The 17,450-nt window shown below is 38.9% G+C and overlaps 1 protein-coding gene across 1 annotated transcript in view; it reads left to right on the top strand.

Annotated features, from left to right (window-relative positions):
• RAD50 (RAD50 double strand break repair protein) overlaps positions 1-17,450 on the top strand; it is a 107,467-nt gene that overhangs the window by 51,266 nt on the left and 38,751 nt on the right. The window contains exons 10-15 of the mRNA XM_061422840.1: positions 219-401; positions 1,200-1,357; positions 7,759-7,934; positions 8,426-8,663; positions 14,738-14,927; positions 17,294-17,420. Coding sequence (XP_061278824.1) covers positions 219-401; positions 1,200-1,357; positions 7,759-7,934; positions 8,426-8,663; positions 14,738-14,927; positions 17,294-17,420 — 1,072 coding nt within the window. The remainder of the gene's footprint in view (positions 1-218; positions 402-1,199; positions 1,358-7,758; positions 7,935-8,425; positions 8,664-14,737; positions 14,928-17,293; positions 17,421-17,450) is intronic.

Genomic DNA, 17,450 nt, shown 5'->3' with positions numbered 1-17,450 from the left:
CTGTTGGACTCTTGTAGATTTATTTACTAAGTCTCTATTCTTATAGTAAGGTAACTTTGTAAGATATTTCTTAAAAAGTTTATTCCTTCTGTTTTTCTGTTGTTGAATAAAATCAAACTAATATCTTGACCATTCTGAGGAGTAGCTGATTTCTAATTTCTGCCATCATTTTAACCCAAAACGTATAAACCTGTTCATTTGTTTGAATTATCAATAAGGAACGTGAGCTAAGCAAGGCTGAGAAAAACAGCAATGTAGAAACTCTAAAAACAGAAGTAATAAGCCTTCAAAATGAGAAAGCAGACCTAGACAGGACCCTGCGTAAACTGGACCAGGAGATGGAGCAATTAAACCATCATACAGCAACACGTACCCAGATGGAGATGCTCACCAAAGACAAAGTATGACCTTTCTTTTTATTCTAATTATACTCTCTGGTGTTTAAAACAGTTTATCTTACATTCATAATTGTTATACTATGAAGTATTTAGTTGGTATTGGCTTTATATTTTAAGGGTTAAGTGAGCTTTATGCTCTATAAAATAAACTTTCAGGCTTAAAAACTGTACTCTAATTACAAAAAGTGTACAAAAGTGTTTACACAAACACACATGTACATGTCTATTAATTTTTATCATATATCATACAGAAATTTTGATCTTCCCAAGTGACTCAGTGGTAAAAAATCTGCCTTCCAGTGCAGGAGGCTCAAGAGACTCAGATTCGATCCCTGGGTCAGGAAGATCCCCTGGAGAAGGGAATGGCAGTCTATTCCAGTGTTCTTCCATGGAGACTTCCATGGACAGAGGAGCCTGGCGGGCTAAAGTCCATGGGGTCGCAAAGAGTCAGACGTGCCTGAGAGACTGAGCATACACATACAGAAGTTTTAATTTTTGTGTCATCAGACTGTTATTCTTTCCTCATACTGTAAGAAATTTTTAAGAGTTCCCTGGTGGCCAAGTATTACTGGTAGTTTCACTGCCATGGTCCAGGTTCAGTCCTTGGTGAGGCAACTGAGATATCCCACAAGCTGCATAGCACAGCCAAAATTAGAAATGATTTTTTTTTTTCTTTTTCTCCTTGCATTTTCAGTTTTATTTTTAAGCCTAGAGCTGTAATCAATCTAAAATTTGGTTTTATTCTTTATGTAACTTGGAGATACTGAGTTTTATTTGTAAAAGATTTTTTTTTCCCTTTAGGCTGACAAAGATGAACAAATCAGAAAAATAAAATATAGGCATAGTGATGAATTAACTTCGTTGTTAGGATATTTTCCCAACAAAAAACAGCTTGAAGACTGGCTTCATAGTAAATCAAAAGAAATTAATCAGACCAGGGACAGACTTGCCAAGTTGAAGTAAGTAGTTATAACATTTGAAGTTGTAATAAAAGTCTCTTATGTCATGCTTTCATTTTTAATTGTTTTGAAATCATTTATTGTCATGAAATGGTATGTCTTATTGATTGAATTTGATTCTCCTCTATTTTACAAATTAAGTAAAATGGCAACAGTGATTTGAGCTTCTTGTTCCTTAAAAGTTTGCAGAACTAAGAGAAAGAATTAAAATATTCCTCTGTAAAAAGTCAGACTTGAAAATACAAAACTCCTAAAAGGTAATGTGGGGACAAGTTTCATTATGTTGAAATTGGCAATGATTTCTTGGTTATGACCCCAAAAGTACAGGCAGCAGAAGCAAAGCTAGACGGATGGGACTACATCATACTTAAAAACTGCTACACAACAGAGGGCAAAGGCAATCCACGTAATGGGAGAAAACATTTGCAAATGATGTATCTGTTTAGGGTTGTTGTTCAGTCACTAAGTCATGTTCTACTCTTTGTAGTCTCATGAACTGCATCATGCCAGGGTTCCCTGTCCTTCACTATCTCCCGAACTTTGCTAAAACTCATGTCCATGGAGTTGGTGATGCCATCCAACCATCTCATCCTCTGTTGCCCCCTCCTCCTGCCCTCAGTCTTTCCCTGCGTCAGGGTCTCTTCCAGTGAGTTGCTCTTTGCATCAGGTGGCCAGAGTATTGGAGCTTCAGTTTCAGCATCAGTCCTTCCAATGAATATTCAAGGTTGATTTCCTTTAGGACTGACTGGTTTGATCTCCTTGCTCTCCAAGGGACTCTCAAGAGTTTTCTCTAGCGCCACATTTCGAACGCATCAGTTCTTCAGCACTCATCCTTCTTTATGGTCCAACTCTCACACCCATACATGACTGTTGGAAAAACTATGAAATGAAATGATGAAAGTCAGTCAGTTGTGTCCGAATCTTTGCGACCCTATGGACTAGCCTGCCAGGCTCCTCTGTCCTTGGAATTCTCCAGGCAGGAATACTGGAGTGGGTAGTCATTCCCTTCTCCAGGGGATCTTCTCAACCCATGAATTAAACTTGGGTCTCCTGTGTTGCAGGAAGACTGTTTACTATCTGAGCCACCAGGGAAAAACCAGTTTTGACTGTATGGACCTTTGTTGGCAAAGTCATGTCTCTGCTTTTTAATACGTTGTCTAGGTGACCATGCCATCGTGATTATCTGGATCATTAAGACCTGTTTTTGTAGTTCTTCTGTGTATTCTAGACACCTCTTCTGCTTCTGTTAGGACCTTGCTGTTTCTGTCCTTTATTATACCCACCTTTGCCTGAAATGTTCACTTGATATCTCTGGTTTCCTTAAAGAGATCTGTAGTTTTTCCCATTCTGTTGTTTCCTTTTATATATTGCATTGTTCACCTAAGAAGGCTTTCTTATCTCTCCTTGATACTCTCTAGAACTCTGCATTCAATTGGAAATATCTTTCCCTTTCTCCTTTGCCTTTCTTTTCTCTTTTCTCAGCTATATGTGAGGCCTCTTCAGACAACCATTTTGCCTCCTTGCATTTCTTGTTTGCATTTCTTGTTCTTTGGGATAGTTTTGGTCACCACTAGTGTTAAAATCCCATGGACGGGGGAGCCTGGTGGGCTGCAGTCTATGGGGTCACAAAGAGTCGGGCACGACTGAGTGACTTCACTTTCACTTTTCACTTTCACGCATTGGAGAAGGAGATGGCAACCCACTCCAGTGTTCTTGCTTGGAGAGTCCCAGGGACGGGGGAGCCTGGTGGACTGCCGTCTACGGGGTCGCACAGAGTCGGACACGACTGAAGTGACTTAGCAGTGTTACAAACCTCCATCCATAGTTCTTCAGGGACTCTGTCCACCAGATCTAATCTCTTGAATCTATTTATCATCTCCACTGTATAATCATAAGGGATTTGATTTAGATCATACCTGAATTGTCTAGTGGTTTCCCTGCTTTCTGAATTTTGCAATAAGGAGTTCATGATCTGAGTCACAGTCAGCTCCAGGTCTTGTTTTTGCTGACTGTATAGAGCTTCTCCATCTTCGGCTGCAAAGGATGTAATCAATCTGATTTCGGTATTGACCATCTGGTGATATCCATGTGTATAGTCATCTCTTATGTTGTTGGAAGATGGTGTTTGCTATCACCAGTGCATTCTCTAGGCAAAACTCCATTATTTTTTGCCCTGCTTCATTTTGTACTCCAAGGCCAAACTTGCTTGTTATTCCAGGTGTCTCCTGACTTCCTAGTTTTGCATTCCAATCCCCTATGAAGAAAAGGACATCTTTTTTTGGTTTTAGTTCTAGAAGGTCTTGTAGGTCTTCACAGAACTGTACGACTTCACCTTCTTCGGCATTAGAGGTTGGGCACAGACTTGGATTACAGTGATCTTGAATGGTTTGCCTTGAAAACAAACCGAGATCATTCTGTTGTTTTTGAGATTGCACCCGTGTACTGCACTGATGCAAAGAGCTGACTCATTGGAAAAGACCCTGATGCTGGGAAAGATTGAGGGCATGAGGAGAAGGGGGCGACAGAGGATAAAATGGTCAGATGGCATCACCAACTCAATGGACATGAGTGTGAGCAAACTCCAGGAGATGGTGAAGGACAGGGAAGCCTGGCATGCTGCAGTCCATGGAGTTGCAAAGAGTCAGATACGACTGAGCAACTGAACACCAACATCAACTGCATTTTGGACTCTCTTGTTGACTCTGAGGGCTGCTCCATCTCTTCTGAGGGATTCTTGCCCACAGTGGTAGATATAACAGTCATCTGAGTTAAATTTGCTCATTCCTGTCCATTTTAGTTCACTGTTTCCTAAAGTGTCGATGTTCACTCTTGCCATCTCCTGCTTGACCACGTCCAATTTACCTTGATTCATGGACCTAACATTCCAGGTTCCTATGCAATATTGTTCTCTACTGCATCAGACTTTACTTTTACCACCAGATACATCCACAACTGAGCGTCATTTCCACTTTGACCCAGCCTCTTCATTCTTCCTAGAGCTATTTCTTCACTATTTCCCAGTAGCGTATTGGACCCCTACCAACCTGATGGGCTCATCTTCCAGTGTCATATCTTTTTGCCTTTTCCATGAACAATATGAACAGTATGATTAGGGGTTAATATCCAGAATATGTAAAGAACTCCTACAATTTGGTAATGAAAAAACAAATACTCAGATTAAAAAATGTCAAAGGACTTGAAGAGCAATTTCTCCAATAGATATACAACTAGCTAACAAGCATATAAAAAAATACTCAGAATCACTAATCATTAAGGAAATGCAAATCAAAACCATGGTGATATAGCACTCCACACCGGTTAGGATGACAGTTATCAAAACAATAGGAAATACAGTAGTGTGTTATAATTTATAATAGAAAATGAAAGAGTAATATGTATATAACAGAATCACTTTGCTGTGCAGCTAACACTAACATATTGTAAATCAACTATACTTCAATTAAATAAAATAAGTTTTTAAAAAACCCAGAAAACAAGTGTTGAGGATGTTGAGAAATTGGAACTCTGTGCACTATTCATGGGAATGTAAAATGGTGCAATTACTATAGAAAACCTTGGAGGTTCTTCAAAAATTAGGAAAAGAATAACCAGATGATTGAGCCGTTCCACTTGTGGATATATATTCAAATGAAAACATGATCTCAAGGAAATATTTGTAGTCCATGTTCACTGCAGCATTATTCGCAATAGCCAACAGGTGGAAAACCTGAATGCTTATTGATGGATGAATAGATAAATAAAATTTGGTGTATGTATGATGGAATATTTATCTTTGTAAAAGAAGGAAATCCTCTGTGTGTTGATGAACTTTGAGGATATTAAGTGAAGTTAAGTGAAGTATACTAGTCACAAAAAAGTACTACATGGTTCCACTTAAATGAAGTATTCAAAGCTGTCAAACTCTTAGATACAGAAAGTATATATATTGGAGGTTCAGAGTAGCCAGAGGATGAGGGCGGGGTGGGGTGGGGTGTGGTGTTGTTCATTGGGTATAGAGTTTAGTTTTATAAGATGAAAAAGCTTTAGAGATCTGTTACACAAAAATGTGCATACAGTTAACACCACCATGCCATACAATTTAAAATGCGTAAGGTGTTAAATTTTGTTTTTTCCACAGTTTAAAAAAAGTGATCAATTTTTTTGAAATATCACCTTGAGTGGTGTTTAGATAGGAGGGTCAAAAATCCCACACATTTTTGAGGAAGATGGTGAATTTGGCCATGTTAAATTTGTATTTCTTGTGGAAATGTCTGTTAGGGAATAAGATATTAGAGTTTGAGGTTTAGTAGATTGGAAGTTGTTGCTTTGCAAATGATATTGGCGTCAGTAGTACATGTCAACTTGGAGTTATTCAAAGAGAAGAGAAAGAATTGTAGTCAAATTCCTGGAAAACATCAACATTTAAACTGTAGGCAAGCAGAGGAAGAGGAGCAAGAGAACCAAATGCCCAGGGAGCGAGGGTGAGAGCAAGAGAGGAGTGTTGTCAGGTTTGCCTTGAGAAAATATTCTTCCAAGGAGGAGCCCACATGTATGTGGTGCTGTTAAAATAGTGATCTTAATGAGCAGTGCTCAATGGCTAGAATGGTGAAAGCATCATCTGCATGTTATTTTTTTTCCAAATTTTTACTGCAACTCACAATGGAAAGTATCAAGATGAGACATGTGTGCACTCATGCATATTTATCTGAAACAGATTTCTTAAAATAGTACCAATACTAACTACGCTCAATCCACTCAAATATATTCTACATAGTATGTTCAGTTTTTTAAAATATGCTGAATATGATACATTAAATTGATTACATGACTTACCTAATGTATCAAAACCTGGAAATCGAAAACCCCTGATTTGTATGGGCATGGAGGCTGGCTAGGATGATATTTAAGAGTTGGAGTGAAAATTAATTGTACTAGTGAGCAAAGTCTTTGATGAATGAGAGGGAATGAGTGATCAGGTTGTAAAAATTGGTTTGGCCAAGGTGTGTGTTCGGTTTTTCCTCTAAGGTGACTCGGGTAGCACTAGTTGTCTTTAACTTCATTCAGAGCAGTTTTGTTTGATTGTATTATGACAGCTGTCCCGTCAGCATGCTTTTTAAAATAAATAAATAAAACGTCCCCGACTTGGTGAATTTTGTGTAGCCATTTTAGAATTGAAGATGAAAGAGAAAAGCAACATTTTCACATATTATGCTTTGTTACTTCAAGAAAAGTAAAAATGCACCTGAAACACAAAAAAAGATTTGTGCCAAATATAGAGAAGGCACTCTGGTTGAAAGCAGTCCGTGTTATGCCATACGGCATGTAGCTGACATACTCAAAATACCCACATCGAGCTCTGAAAATCATTTGCACCAGCTTGGTTGTGTTAATCGATTTGATGTTTGGCTTCCACATAAATTGAGTGAAAAAAACCTTCTTGACCATGTTTCCACATGCAGTTCTCTACTTAAACATAACAAAAAGTTCCATTTTTAAAAGAAATTGTGACAGGCAATGAAGAGTGGATACTGTACAATAATGTGGAATGGAAGAGATCGTGGGTCAAGGAAAGTGAACACCCACCAACCATACACCAAAGACCAGTCTTCATCCAAAGAAGTTGATACTGTGTATGTGGTGGGATTGGAAGTGAGTCCTCTACTATTAACTCTTTCCAAAAAACCAAACAATTCCAACAAGTACAGCTGCAAATTAGACCAACTGAAATTCTCTTAATGGAAAAAATTTCAGTTCTTTGGAAGACCATAAAAGGCACCTGGAACAACTAGTTCTTTGCTCAAAAAGATAAAGTTTTTGGAAGATGGAATTAAGAGTTGCCTAGAAAATGGCAGAAAGTAGTGGAACAAAACAGTAAATACATTGTTCAGTAAAGTTCTTGGTGAAAATGAAAAATGTCTTTTATTTTTACTTTAAAACCAAATGAACCTTTTGGCCAACTCACTGGATGACAGCAACAAAGAGGGAACAAAGGGAACATTTTTTGCTGGAGGAATGGAAGTACAGTTTTGAAAGGATTCACACAGAGTTAAGTGAATGCTCTCCTTTTTTCTAATCTCCCTCCAGTAGATCTGTGAAGCATGTTCTCCTTGCTAAGGTTCTTAATGCAAGATCTAAGACCATGATCCCCCTCAAACCAAGCAGAATTCAGTCTGTACACATTTTTCTGGGAGCCGGCGTCTGGCCAGAGTGTGTCAGTGTACTGTAGGGCTAGAGTGCAGGCAATAGTGGGCTGTTGCCATGACTTGTTAAAAAAAAAAAAAAAAGCACCTGGTCACAGCAGACTTTTGTAGTATTTTCTGGCAGAGTTTATCTTGTATCTGCCTTCACACTTTGAATTCATTTCTCATATTTTAAAATTGTAATCTATTTTCTTATTTTAGCAAGGAACTAGCTTCAGCTGAGCAAAATAAAAATCATATAAATATTGAGCTAAAAAGGAAGGAAGAGCAGTTGTCCAGCTATGAAGACAAATTGTTTGATGTCTGTGGCAGCCAGGATTTTGAAAGTGACTTGGACAGACTTAAAGAAGAAATTGAAAAATCGTCAAAACAACGAGGTAAGTTACGATCTTTACGTTATCAGGGCATTTTCATGTTTTTGAATTTTTGTTCACAGGTAGCTATTAAGGATGGGAGATTTAAAAACTTGCTGCTGGAGCCAGGTGGCTCAAGTTTCAGTTCTGGTTCTACAACCTACTTGCTTTATGACTTTGGACAGATTATTAAAACTTCTTATACTCCAGATTCATTACCTGAGGACATAATTGCCTCAGAATGTTGGGGAGGAGTAAATGAGATTATAGTGTCTGGCACGTAACACTCTCTATAAGTTTTGTTATACTTTTTGTGTTACCAGAAAATATATAAATCTGAATGTATTGCGCCCTTGAGAAGATATAAATGTCAGAATTTTTATTTCTTTCATAGTGTGTTTATAAAGCAAGAAGACTATCATGTATTTACAGAAAAGGATAGAAATATATTAAAACCATATTTTATGTGCATCTCACTGAGAATATATATATATATATATATGTTTTTTAAATAGCCATGTTGGCCGGAGCTACAGCAGTTTATTCCCAATTCATTACTCAGCTGACGGATGAAAACCAGTCGTGTTGCCCTGTCTGTCAGAGAGGTTTTCAGACAGAAGCTGAATTACAAGAAGTCATCAGTGATTTGCAGTCCAAGCTGAGGCTTGCTCCAGATAAGCTCAAGTCGACAGAATCAGAGTTAAAGAAAAAAGAAAAGCGGCGTGATGAAATGCTGGGACTGGTGCCCATGAGGTGAGAATAGCAATTTCCCGTTACCGTGCCTGTATAGCAGCACTGTAAGAGATAACCTATCTACCTCCTAGCATAGGGTGGTATTCAGTAAGCAAGAGTTGAATGAATAGAGGTTAAAGTCGGGAATCTAAGCCGGAATGTTATTCTCGTGTTAATTTATGTGATAAGAAAGAATTGTTTTGTTTCAAAATAAGTTTGTTTCTTAAACTACTCACAGGATGGTGATACATTCTTTACTCTGTGTGAGTGTGTGTATGAGTTTCATTCCTGAGACTTGGGTTGAGGGCAGAAATTTTTAAATCTAAATTTTCAGACTATTCGCTGACGTGTCACTTTCTAAAACCAGCAGAAGAATTAAAGTACTGGAAAGCCCCCCCTTAAGAGACGAATTTTAAACTATACTTATGTTTTTCTCATTTCCAGAAAGAATGAATTATAGATGATTTCTATTGTTTATTTTTCCCTCTCTTCTATAAGAAATCCAGATGATGGTCTATTTATAAATAAAATCAAGTCAGAAAGTATGTGAAGATTGCCTTGGTATTTCCCAGAACATAGAGCACAAAAATGGTCACAGAGACCAATAAGACATGACCTTCATGGAGCTGATGATCTTTGTAAGGAAAAAAGCTCTCAGAATTAGATGTAGAAAGTTAGACTTGATAAAGAACTTAATTGGTTCAAACAAATGCATTAGTTAGGAAGAAAGAAGCCAGTGGACTACAGAATTTTGAGGGAAGGAAGACTGTAAAGCATAGAAAAATAGATTTGACTCATTTAAGAGAAGGAAAGGGGAGAGGGAAATTAGACCAGTGTGTATAAAGGACAGGGAAGAGTGAGACATGTGCTGTAGTAGAAACATTATCTGGAGTTTGAGAACCTGTTTGTAGTGACTGATTCCCATAAGTAGGGAAGACAGAGCTGCATTATGTTCATTCCTAGTTACACCTCTGTCTTTTAGGTGATGGGGAGCCATCCTCAGGGATTTATTGAAAAATGTGTTTTAGGAAAATTAATGTTCAGTTCAAGTCAGTCGCCCAGTCATGTCCTACTCTTTGCATCCCCATAAATTGAAGCACGCCAGGCCTCCCTGTCCATCACCAACTCCTGGAGTTCACTCAAACTCATGTCCATTGAGTCGGTGATGCCATCCAACCATCTCATCCTCTGTCATCCCCTTCTCGTCCTGCCTGCAATCCCTCCCAGCATCAGAGTCTTTTCCAATGAGTCAACTCTTTGCATGAGGTGGCCAAAGTATTGGAGTTTTCAGCTTTAGCATCAGTCCTTCCAAAAAGAACACCCAGGGCTGATCTCCTTTAGAATGGACTGGTTGGATCTCCTTGTAGTCCAAGGGATTCTCAAGAGTCTTCTCCAACACCACAGTTCAAAAGCGTCAATTCTTAAGTGCTCAGCTTTCTTCACAGACCAACTCTCACATCCGTACATGACCACTGGAAAAACCATAGCCTTGACTAGATGGACCTTTGTTGGCAAAGTAATGTCTCTGCTTTTGAATATGCTATCTAGGTTGGCTATAACTTTCCTTCCAAGAAGTAAGTGTCTTTTCATTTCATGGCTGCAATCACCATCTACAATGATTTTGGAGCCCTCAAAAATAAAGTCTGCCACTGTTTCCACTGTTTCCCCATCTATTTCCTGTGACGTGATGGGACCAGATGCCATGATCTTCGTTTTCTGAATGTTGAGCTTTAAGCCAACTTTTTCACTCTCCTCTTTCACTTTCATCAAGAGGCTTTTTAGTTCCTTCACTTTCTGCCATAAGGGTGGTGTCATCTGCATATCTGAGGTTATTGATATTTCTCCCGGCAATCTTGATTCCAGCTTGTGCTTCTTCCAGCCCAGTGTTTCTCATGATCTACTCTGCATATAAGTTAAATAAGCAGGGTGACAATATACAGCCTTGACTTACTCCTTTTCCTATTTGGAACCAGTCTGTTGTTCCATGTCCAGTTCTAACTGTTACTTCCTGACCTGCATGTAGGCTTCTCAAGCGGCAGGTCAGGTGGTCTGGTATTCCCATCACTTTGAGAATTTTCCACAGTTTATTGTGATCCATGTAGTCAAAGGCTTTGGCATAGTCAGTAAAGCAGAAATAGATGTTTTTCTGGAACTCTCTTGCTTTTTCGATGATCCAGCAGATGTTGGCAATTTGATCTCTGGTTCCTCTGCCTTTTCTAAAACCAGCTTGAACATCTGAAAGTTCACGGTTCACATAATGCTGAAGCCTGGCTTTGAGAATTTTGAGCATTACTTTACTAGCGTGTGAGATGAGTGCAATTGTGCGGTAGTTTGAGCATTCTTTGGCATTGCCTTTCTTTGGGATTGGAATGAAAACTGACCTTTCCAGTCCTGTGGCCACCGCAGAGTTTTCCAAATTTGCTGGCATATTGAGTACAGCACTTTCACAGCATCATCTTTCAGGATTTGGAATAGCTCAACTGGAATTCCATCACCTCCACTAGCTTTGTCCCTAGTGAAGCTTTCTAAGGCCCACTTGACTTCACATTCCAGGATGTCTGGCTCTAGGTCAGTGATCACACTACTGTGATTATCTGGGTCATGAAGATCTTTTTTGTACAGTTCTTCTGTGTAGTCTTTACACCTCTTCTTAATATCTTCTGCTTCTGTTAGGTCCATACCATTTCTGTCCTTTATCGAGCCCATCTTTGCATGAAATGTTCTCTTGGTATCTCTAATTTTCTTGAAGAGATCCCTAGTCTTTCCCATTCTGCTGTTTTCCTCTATTTCTTTGCATTGATTGCTGAGGAAGGCTTTCTTATCTCTCCTTGCTATTCTTTGGAACTCTGCATTCAGATGCTTATAGCTTTCCTTTTCTCCTTTGCTTTTCACTTCTCTTTTCACAGCTATTTGTAAAGCCTACATTGAATAGATTAAAGTGAGAAAAACTCTAAAAGCAAAAAATAAGGACGATATGTTGACTTGGAAAACTGAAGAGGAGTGCGAGGAAAAGGAGAAGGAAAGATGCAAGAAGATGTGCTTTGTGGTAGCCAGCCTGTAAGATGGTCCCCAGCGATCCTTGCCTCCTGGCATTCACATTCTTGCATGGTTGTCCCTCATGTTCCAGGATGGGTTCCAGGATGTGTAACCAGTAAAATACAACAGAAGTGATCACATGTTCCTTCGAGGATCAGATTATAGAAGACACTGTAGCTTCCTGCTCTCCTTTTCTTTCTCTTGGATCTGGGGGAAGCCAGCTGCTGTGTTGTGAGCAGCCCTTTGGAGGGACCCACTTGGTGAGGACCTGAGGCTTTTGAACAACCACATGAGTGAATGTACCATTTGGAAGCAGATTCTCCAGCAGTAATACCTTCAGATGACTGCAACTCACAGCTTGACTGCACCTTCAGTAACACACCCTGAGTCAAAAATACCCAGATAGTAGCTAATCCTCCTATCTGTGGGAAATAAGTGCTATTGTGTTTTAAGCCGCTAAGTTTTGGGGTGTTGTGTTATGTAGCGATAGATAACTAATATAATCATCAAGAATAAAAACCAGATCATTAGGGGCTACAGAGAGCATGTTGTATCAAGACAAAAGCAATAATTTGAGAATGAAATGGAATAAGGCAGGATCTTAAAAAGAAAGACATCAAGTGAAAGATAAAATTAGTAGTTGGTAGAAAGTACATGTAGTTCTGTGTTAAACTGATAAATTATGAAGAGCAGAAATCAACACTCAACACAGCTCCCCTTGTCAGAGTAAGGTATATATCTTAATCATTGTTGTGCCTCCATAATTCTTTGTGTTTTGTAAGTTTGGTAACTATTTGCTGAATGAATGAGAACTGTAGTAACTGTGTTTATAGCTGCATAACAAACCCCCCTCAGAACTTGGTACCTCACAACAGTGATTTATTATGATCTTCCATGGTTCTGTGGGATAATTTGGCTTAACTAAGTAGTTCTTATTTGGAGTATTTTCATGCAATTGCAGTCAGATATTGGCTGCAGTCATTTCAAGGATCTACTGGCCTGGACATTCAGTATAGTTCACTCATATGGCTGGTGATGATGCTGACTGTTGGCTGGGAGCTCATTTGAGGCTCTGCTGGCTTGGGCATTCAGATGGTTCACTCATACGGTTGGCAGTGATGCTGACTGTTGGCCACAGGCTTACCTGGGCTGTCACGCAGAATGCCTTCATGAGGCTTCCACCTGTGTCTTGGGCTTTTGGAAGCATAGTGGCTAGATTACCACAGAAAGTATTCTAAGAGCAAATGTGTTAAGGCCTGGGCCCAGAAACTGTCATAGTGTTACTTCTGCTGTTTTTTATTGGTCATGCTGCTGCTGCTGCTAAGTCGCTTCAGTCATATTCGACTCTGTGCGACCCCATAGACGGCAGCCCACCAGGCTCCCCGTCCCTGGGATTCTCCAGGCAAGAACACTGGAGTGGGTTGCCATTTCCTTCTCCAATGCATGAAAGTGAAAAGTGAAAGTGAAGTCGCTCAGTCACATCCGACTCTAGTGACCCCATGGACTGCAGCCTACCAGGCTCCTCCGTCCAGGGGATTTTCTAAGCAAGAGTACTGGAGTGGGGTGCCATTGCCTTCTCCTTTATTGGTCATAGTGTTACTGCTATTTTTTTACAGAGACCACATCTATGTGTGTGTATGCAGATGTAAAAATGGGGTTAAAATTTAATGGATGCCTATAGTTCTCCACAAAGATGACCCAGTCAAGTGAATGCTTGATTGTCATTAGGCTTTTATAACTTTGTCACTTTTTAGGTAGTGGACACATAACTTAAGACAAACTTCTGGTCCATAACATCAAGAAATAATGTGAGCATGACTTATTCATAATCTGAATACGTTCATATTTATTCAGGAAAGTTTTTCATTGCTCTGATATAAAAGATTACAGGGCTTTTGTCACCACAGATTGGTTGATTGGCTTTTCTTGGTCATAGTGTGGACTTAAAAAATCATTAAGTAATAACAGTGTAATAGCTAATGCTTGAGTTTCTAGTTTATTACAAGATTCTCATTAGAAATCAGTTTAATTTATCATACTAATTTGATTTTGATTAAGAATTTAAAACTTTTCTGAAATAAGCTTAATAGCTTTTTATTTTTCAGATTAAATACAAGTGTTGTTGTTTCCGAGGTATTAACAAAAACAGGTTTGGGGCCAGTACCTGCCACGGGGGTGATAACTCATCAGCTAGAGTAGCAGTAGTAAAGTGGGTTCAACAGCTTTTGTACCATAAACCCATGTAGCATTTGACTGAGTGGTTTCCTTCCTTCCTTCCTCTTTTCTTCCATCCTTCATTTTTTTAATGTTTAAAGTTTTTTTTTTTTTAAGTTTTAAACTTTTAAAACTTTTTATTCTGTAATTTTACACTTAAAGAAAATTTACAAAGATAGTACAGAGAGTTCACATATATCCTTCACTCTGTTTCTCCTGATGTTCACAATTTATGTTACCATAATATGGCTATCAAAATCAAGAAATTAACTTTGGTATAATTCTATTAAACTACAAACCACATTTGAGATTTAGCAGTCTTTCTGTTAATATCCCTTTTCTATTTCAGGATCCAACTTAGGATCTCCACATTGCATGTATTATGCTTGTTATTAATATTTGTCCTTAGGCTCTTGTGTGGTCTACCATAGTTCTTTGTCTTTCATGATCTTGACACTTCTGATGAGTATGGTCTGGTAATTTGTAAAATATCTTTCTATTTGTCAGACAGCATGGTAAAATTGTTGCTATGAAGATCTCTCAATAGGTAATAAAATCAGTGGACAAAGGTTTGAGGAAAAACAGAATGTTTACATTGTCTTCAGTGTATTTCTCCTAGATATTTATTGATTACATAGAGAAAAATAGTAACTTTACAGTGAATAAATCTGGCTGACACTGTCTTTTCTAAGTAAGAGTAACATACTGACATCATGTGCCCACTAAAGATGCCCTGAGAAGGATACAACATCACTTCTATGGTATTCTTGCCAAAAAATATGTAACCTCCATTTCCTTATGAAGAAACGTTACATTGCTTATTTTTAATTGTGTTTTCTGTGAAGGCAAAGCATAATTGATTTGAAGGAGAAGGAAATACCAGAATTAAGAAACAAACTGCAGAATGTGAACAGAGACATACAGCGCCTCAAGAATGACATAGAAGAACAGGAAACACTCTTGGGTGCAATTATACCAGAGGAAGAAAGTGCTAAAGTGTGTCTGACAGATGTTACAATTATGGAGAGGCTCCAGGTACAGTTACTGCAGTTTAACGCAGAATAAAACTTGTTTCATGGTGGTTTGAAAATGACGGGTGAGTGTTTCAGTAGCTAGTTTTCAGGTACAGATTGTGTTTAGAGTTCCGTATTCTGAATTTCAGGTAGTTTTAGGGAGTAACTGCTTAACTTACATTTCTGAGTTTAGTTCTTTTTATCTATAAGTTAGGAGAATTATGTTTGTTTTTCTTTTTTAGTCTGCTTCCTTTAATTTGCATCCTCAGTTGGGTCTGACTCATTGTGGCCTCATGGACTGTAGCACACCAGGTTCCTCTCTCCATGGGAATTTTTTCAGGCAAGAATACTGGAGTGGATTGCCATTTCCTTCTCCACAGATCTTCCCGACCCAGGGATCAGACCCGCGTCTCTTGTTTCCTGCATTGGCAGGCAGATTCTTTACCACTGAGCCACCTGGGAAGGTGCCTTTATTTTCATCATTTAAATTAACTTAAGCATAAAATTAAGAGACTAGAGAGCTCTTCAAGAAAATTAGAGATACCAAGGGAACATTTCATGCAAAGATGGGCACAATAATGGACAGAAATGGTGTGGACCTAACAGAAGCAGAAGATATTAAGAAGAGGTGTCAAGAACACACAGAAGAAGTATACAAAAAAGATCTTCATGACCCAGATAATGAAAATGGTATGGTCACTCACCTAGAGCCAGACATCCTGGAATGTGAAGTCAAGTGGGCCTTAGAAAGCTTCACTAGGGACAAAGCTAGTGGAGGTGATGGAATTCCAGTTGAGCTATTTCAAATCCTAAAAGATGATTCTGTGAAAGTGCTGCATTTAATATGCCAACAAATTGGGAAAACTCAGCAGTGGCCACAGGACTGGGAAAGATCAGTTTTCATTCCAATCCCAAGGAAAGGCAATGCCAAAGAATGCTCAAACTACTGCACAATTGCACTCATCTCACCTGCTAGCAAAGTCATGCTCAAGATTCTCCAAGCCAGGCTTCAACAGTATCTGAACCCTGTACTTCAAGATGTTAAGCTGGATTTAGAAAAGGCAAAGGAACCAGAGATCAAATTGCCAGCATCTGTTGGATCATCGAAAAAGCAAGAGAATTCCAGAAAAACATCTATTTCTGCTTTATTGATTACACCAAAGCCTTTGACTGTGTGGATCACAACAAACTGTGGAAAATTCTGAAAGAGATGGGAATACCAGACCATCTTACCTGCCTTCTGAGAAATCTGTATGCAGGTCAAGAAGCAACAGTTAGAATCGGCCATTGAACAATGGACTGGTTCCAAATTGGGAAAGGAGTACGTCAAGGTTGTATACTGTCACCCTGTTATTTAACATATGCAGATTACATCATGAGAAATTCCGGGCTCTATGAAGCACAAGCTGGAATCAAGATTGCCAGGAGAAATATCAATAACCTCAGATAAGCATATGACACCACGCTTATGGCAGAAAGTGAAGAAGAACTAAAGAGCCTCTTGATGAAAGTGAAAGAGGAGAGTGAAAAAGCTGGCTTAAAACTCAACATACAAAAAACTAAGATCATGGCATCTGGTCCCATCACTTCATGGCTAATAGATGGAGAAGCAGTGAGAGACCTTATTTTCTTGGGCTCCAAAATCACTGCAGATGGTGACTGCAGCCTGAAATTAAAAGACGCTTGCTGCTTGGAAGAAAAGCTATGGCCGACCTAGACAGCATATTCAAAAGCAGAGATGTTACGTTGCTGACAAAGGTCTGTATAGTCAAAGCTGTAGTTTTTCCAGTAATCATGTATGAATGCAAGAGTTGAACTATAAAGAAAGCTGAGTGCCGAGGAATTGATGCTTTTGAACTGTGGTGTTGGAGAAGACTCTTGAGAGTCCCTTGGACTGCAAGGAGATCAAACCAGTCAATCTTAAAGGAAATCAGTCCTGAATATTTATTGGAAGGACTGATGCTGAAGCCAAAACTCCAGTACTTTGGCCACCTGATGTGAATAACTGATTCACTGGAAAAGACCCTGATGCTGGGGAAGATTGAAGGCAGGAGAAGAGGGGGACGACAGAGGATGAGATGATTGGATGGCATCACCGACTCAATGGACATGAGTTTGAGCAAGCTCCAGGTATTAGCGGTGGACAGGGAAGCCTGGCGTGCTGCAGTCCATGGAGTCGCAGAGTTGGATACGACTGAGCAACTGAACTGACTGACTGAAGCATAAAAATAATTTCATTTTTATTGTATTAAAATTTGTTAAAATTACGTCTGAGAACAGTTACAAATTAGATTTTTAAAATAATTAAAAGCAGTTAATTTTTAAAGATTTTGAATACTGATAATGCTATAAATTTCCTAAAGGAAATAACTTTTATTTATTCTTAAGATGGAACTAAAAGATGTTGAAAGAAAAATTGCACAGCAAGCAGCTAAACTCCAAGGACTAGATTTGGATCGAAGTGTTCAGCAAGTAAACCAGGAAAAACAAGAAAAACAACACAAATTAGATACAGGTAATAGAGTGTGTTTCTTTATAAAGACTT

Source organism: Bos javanicus, chromosome 7, assembly GCF_032452875.1.
Source record: "Bos javanicus breed banteng chromosome 7, ARS-OSU_banteng_1.0, whole genome shotgun sequence".
In the NCBI taxonomy this organism is placed as follows: Eukaryota; Metazoa; Chordata; class Mammalia; order Artiodactyla; family Bovidae; genus Bos; species Bos javanicus.
This window is presented reverse-complemented; position numbering and strand designations above follow the sequence as displayed.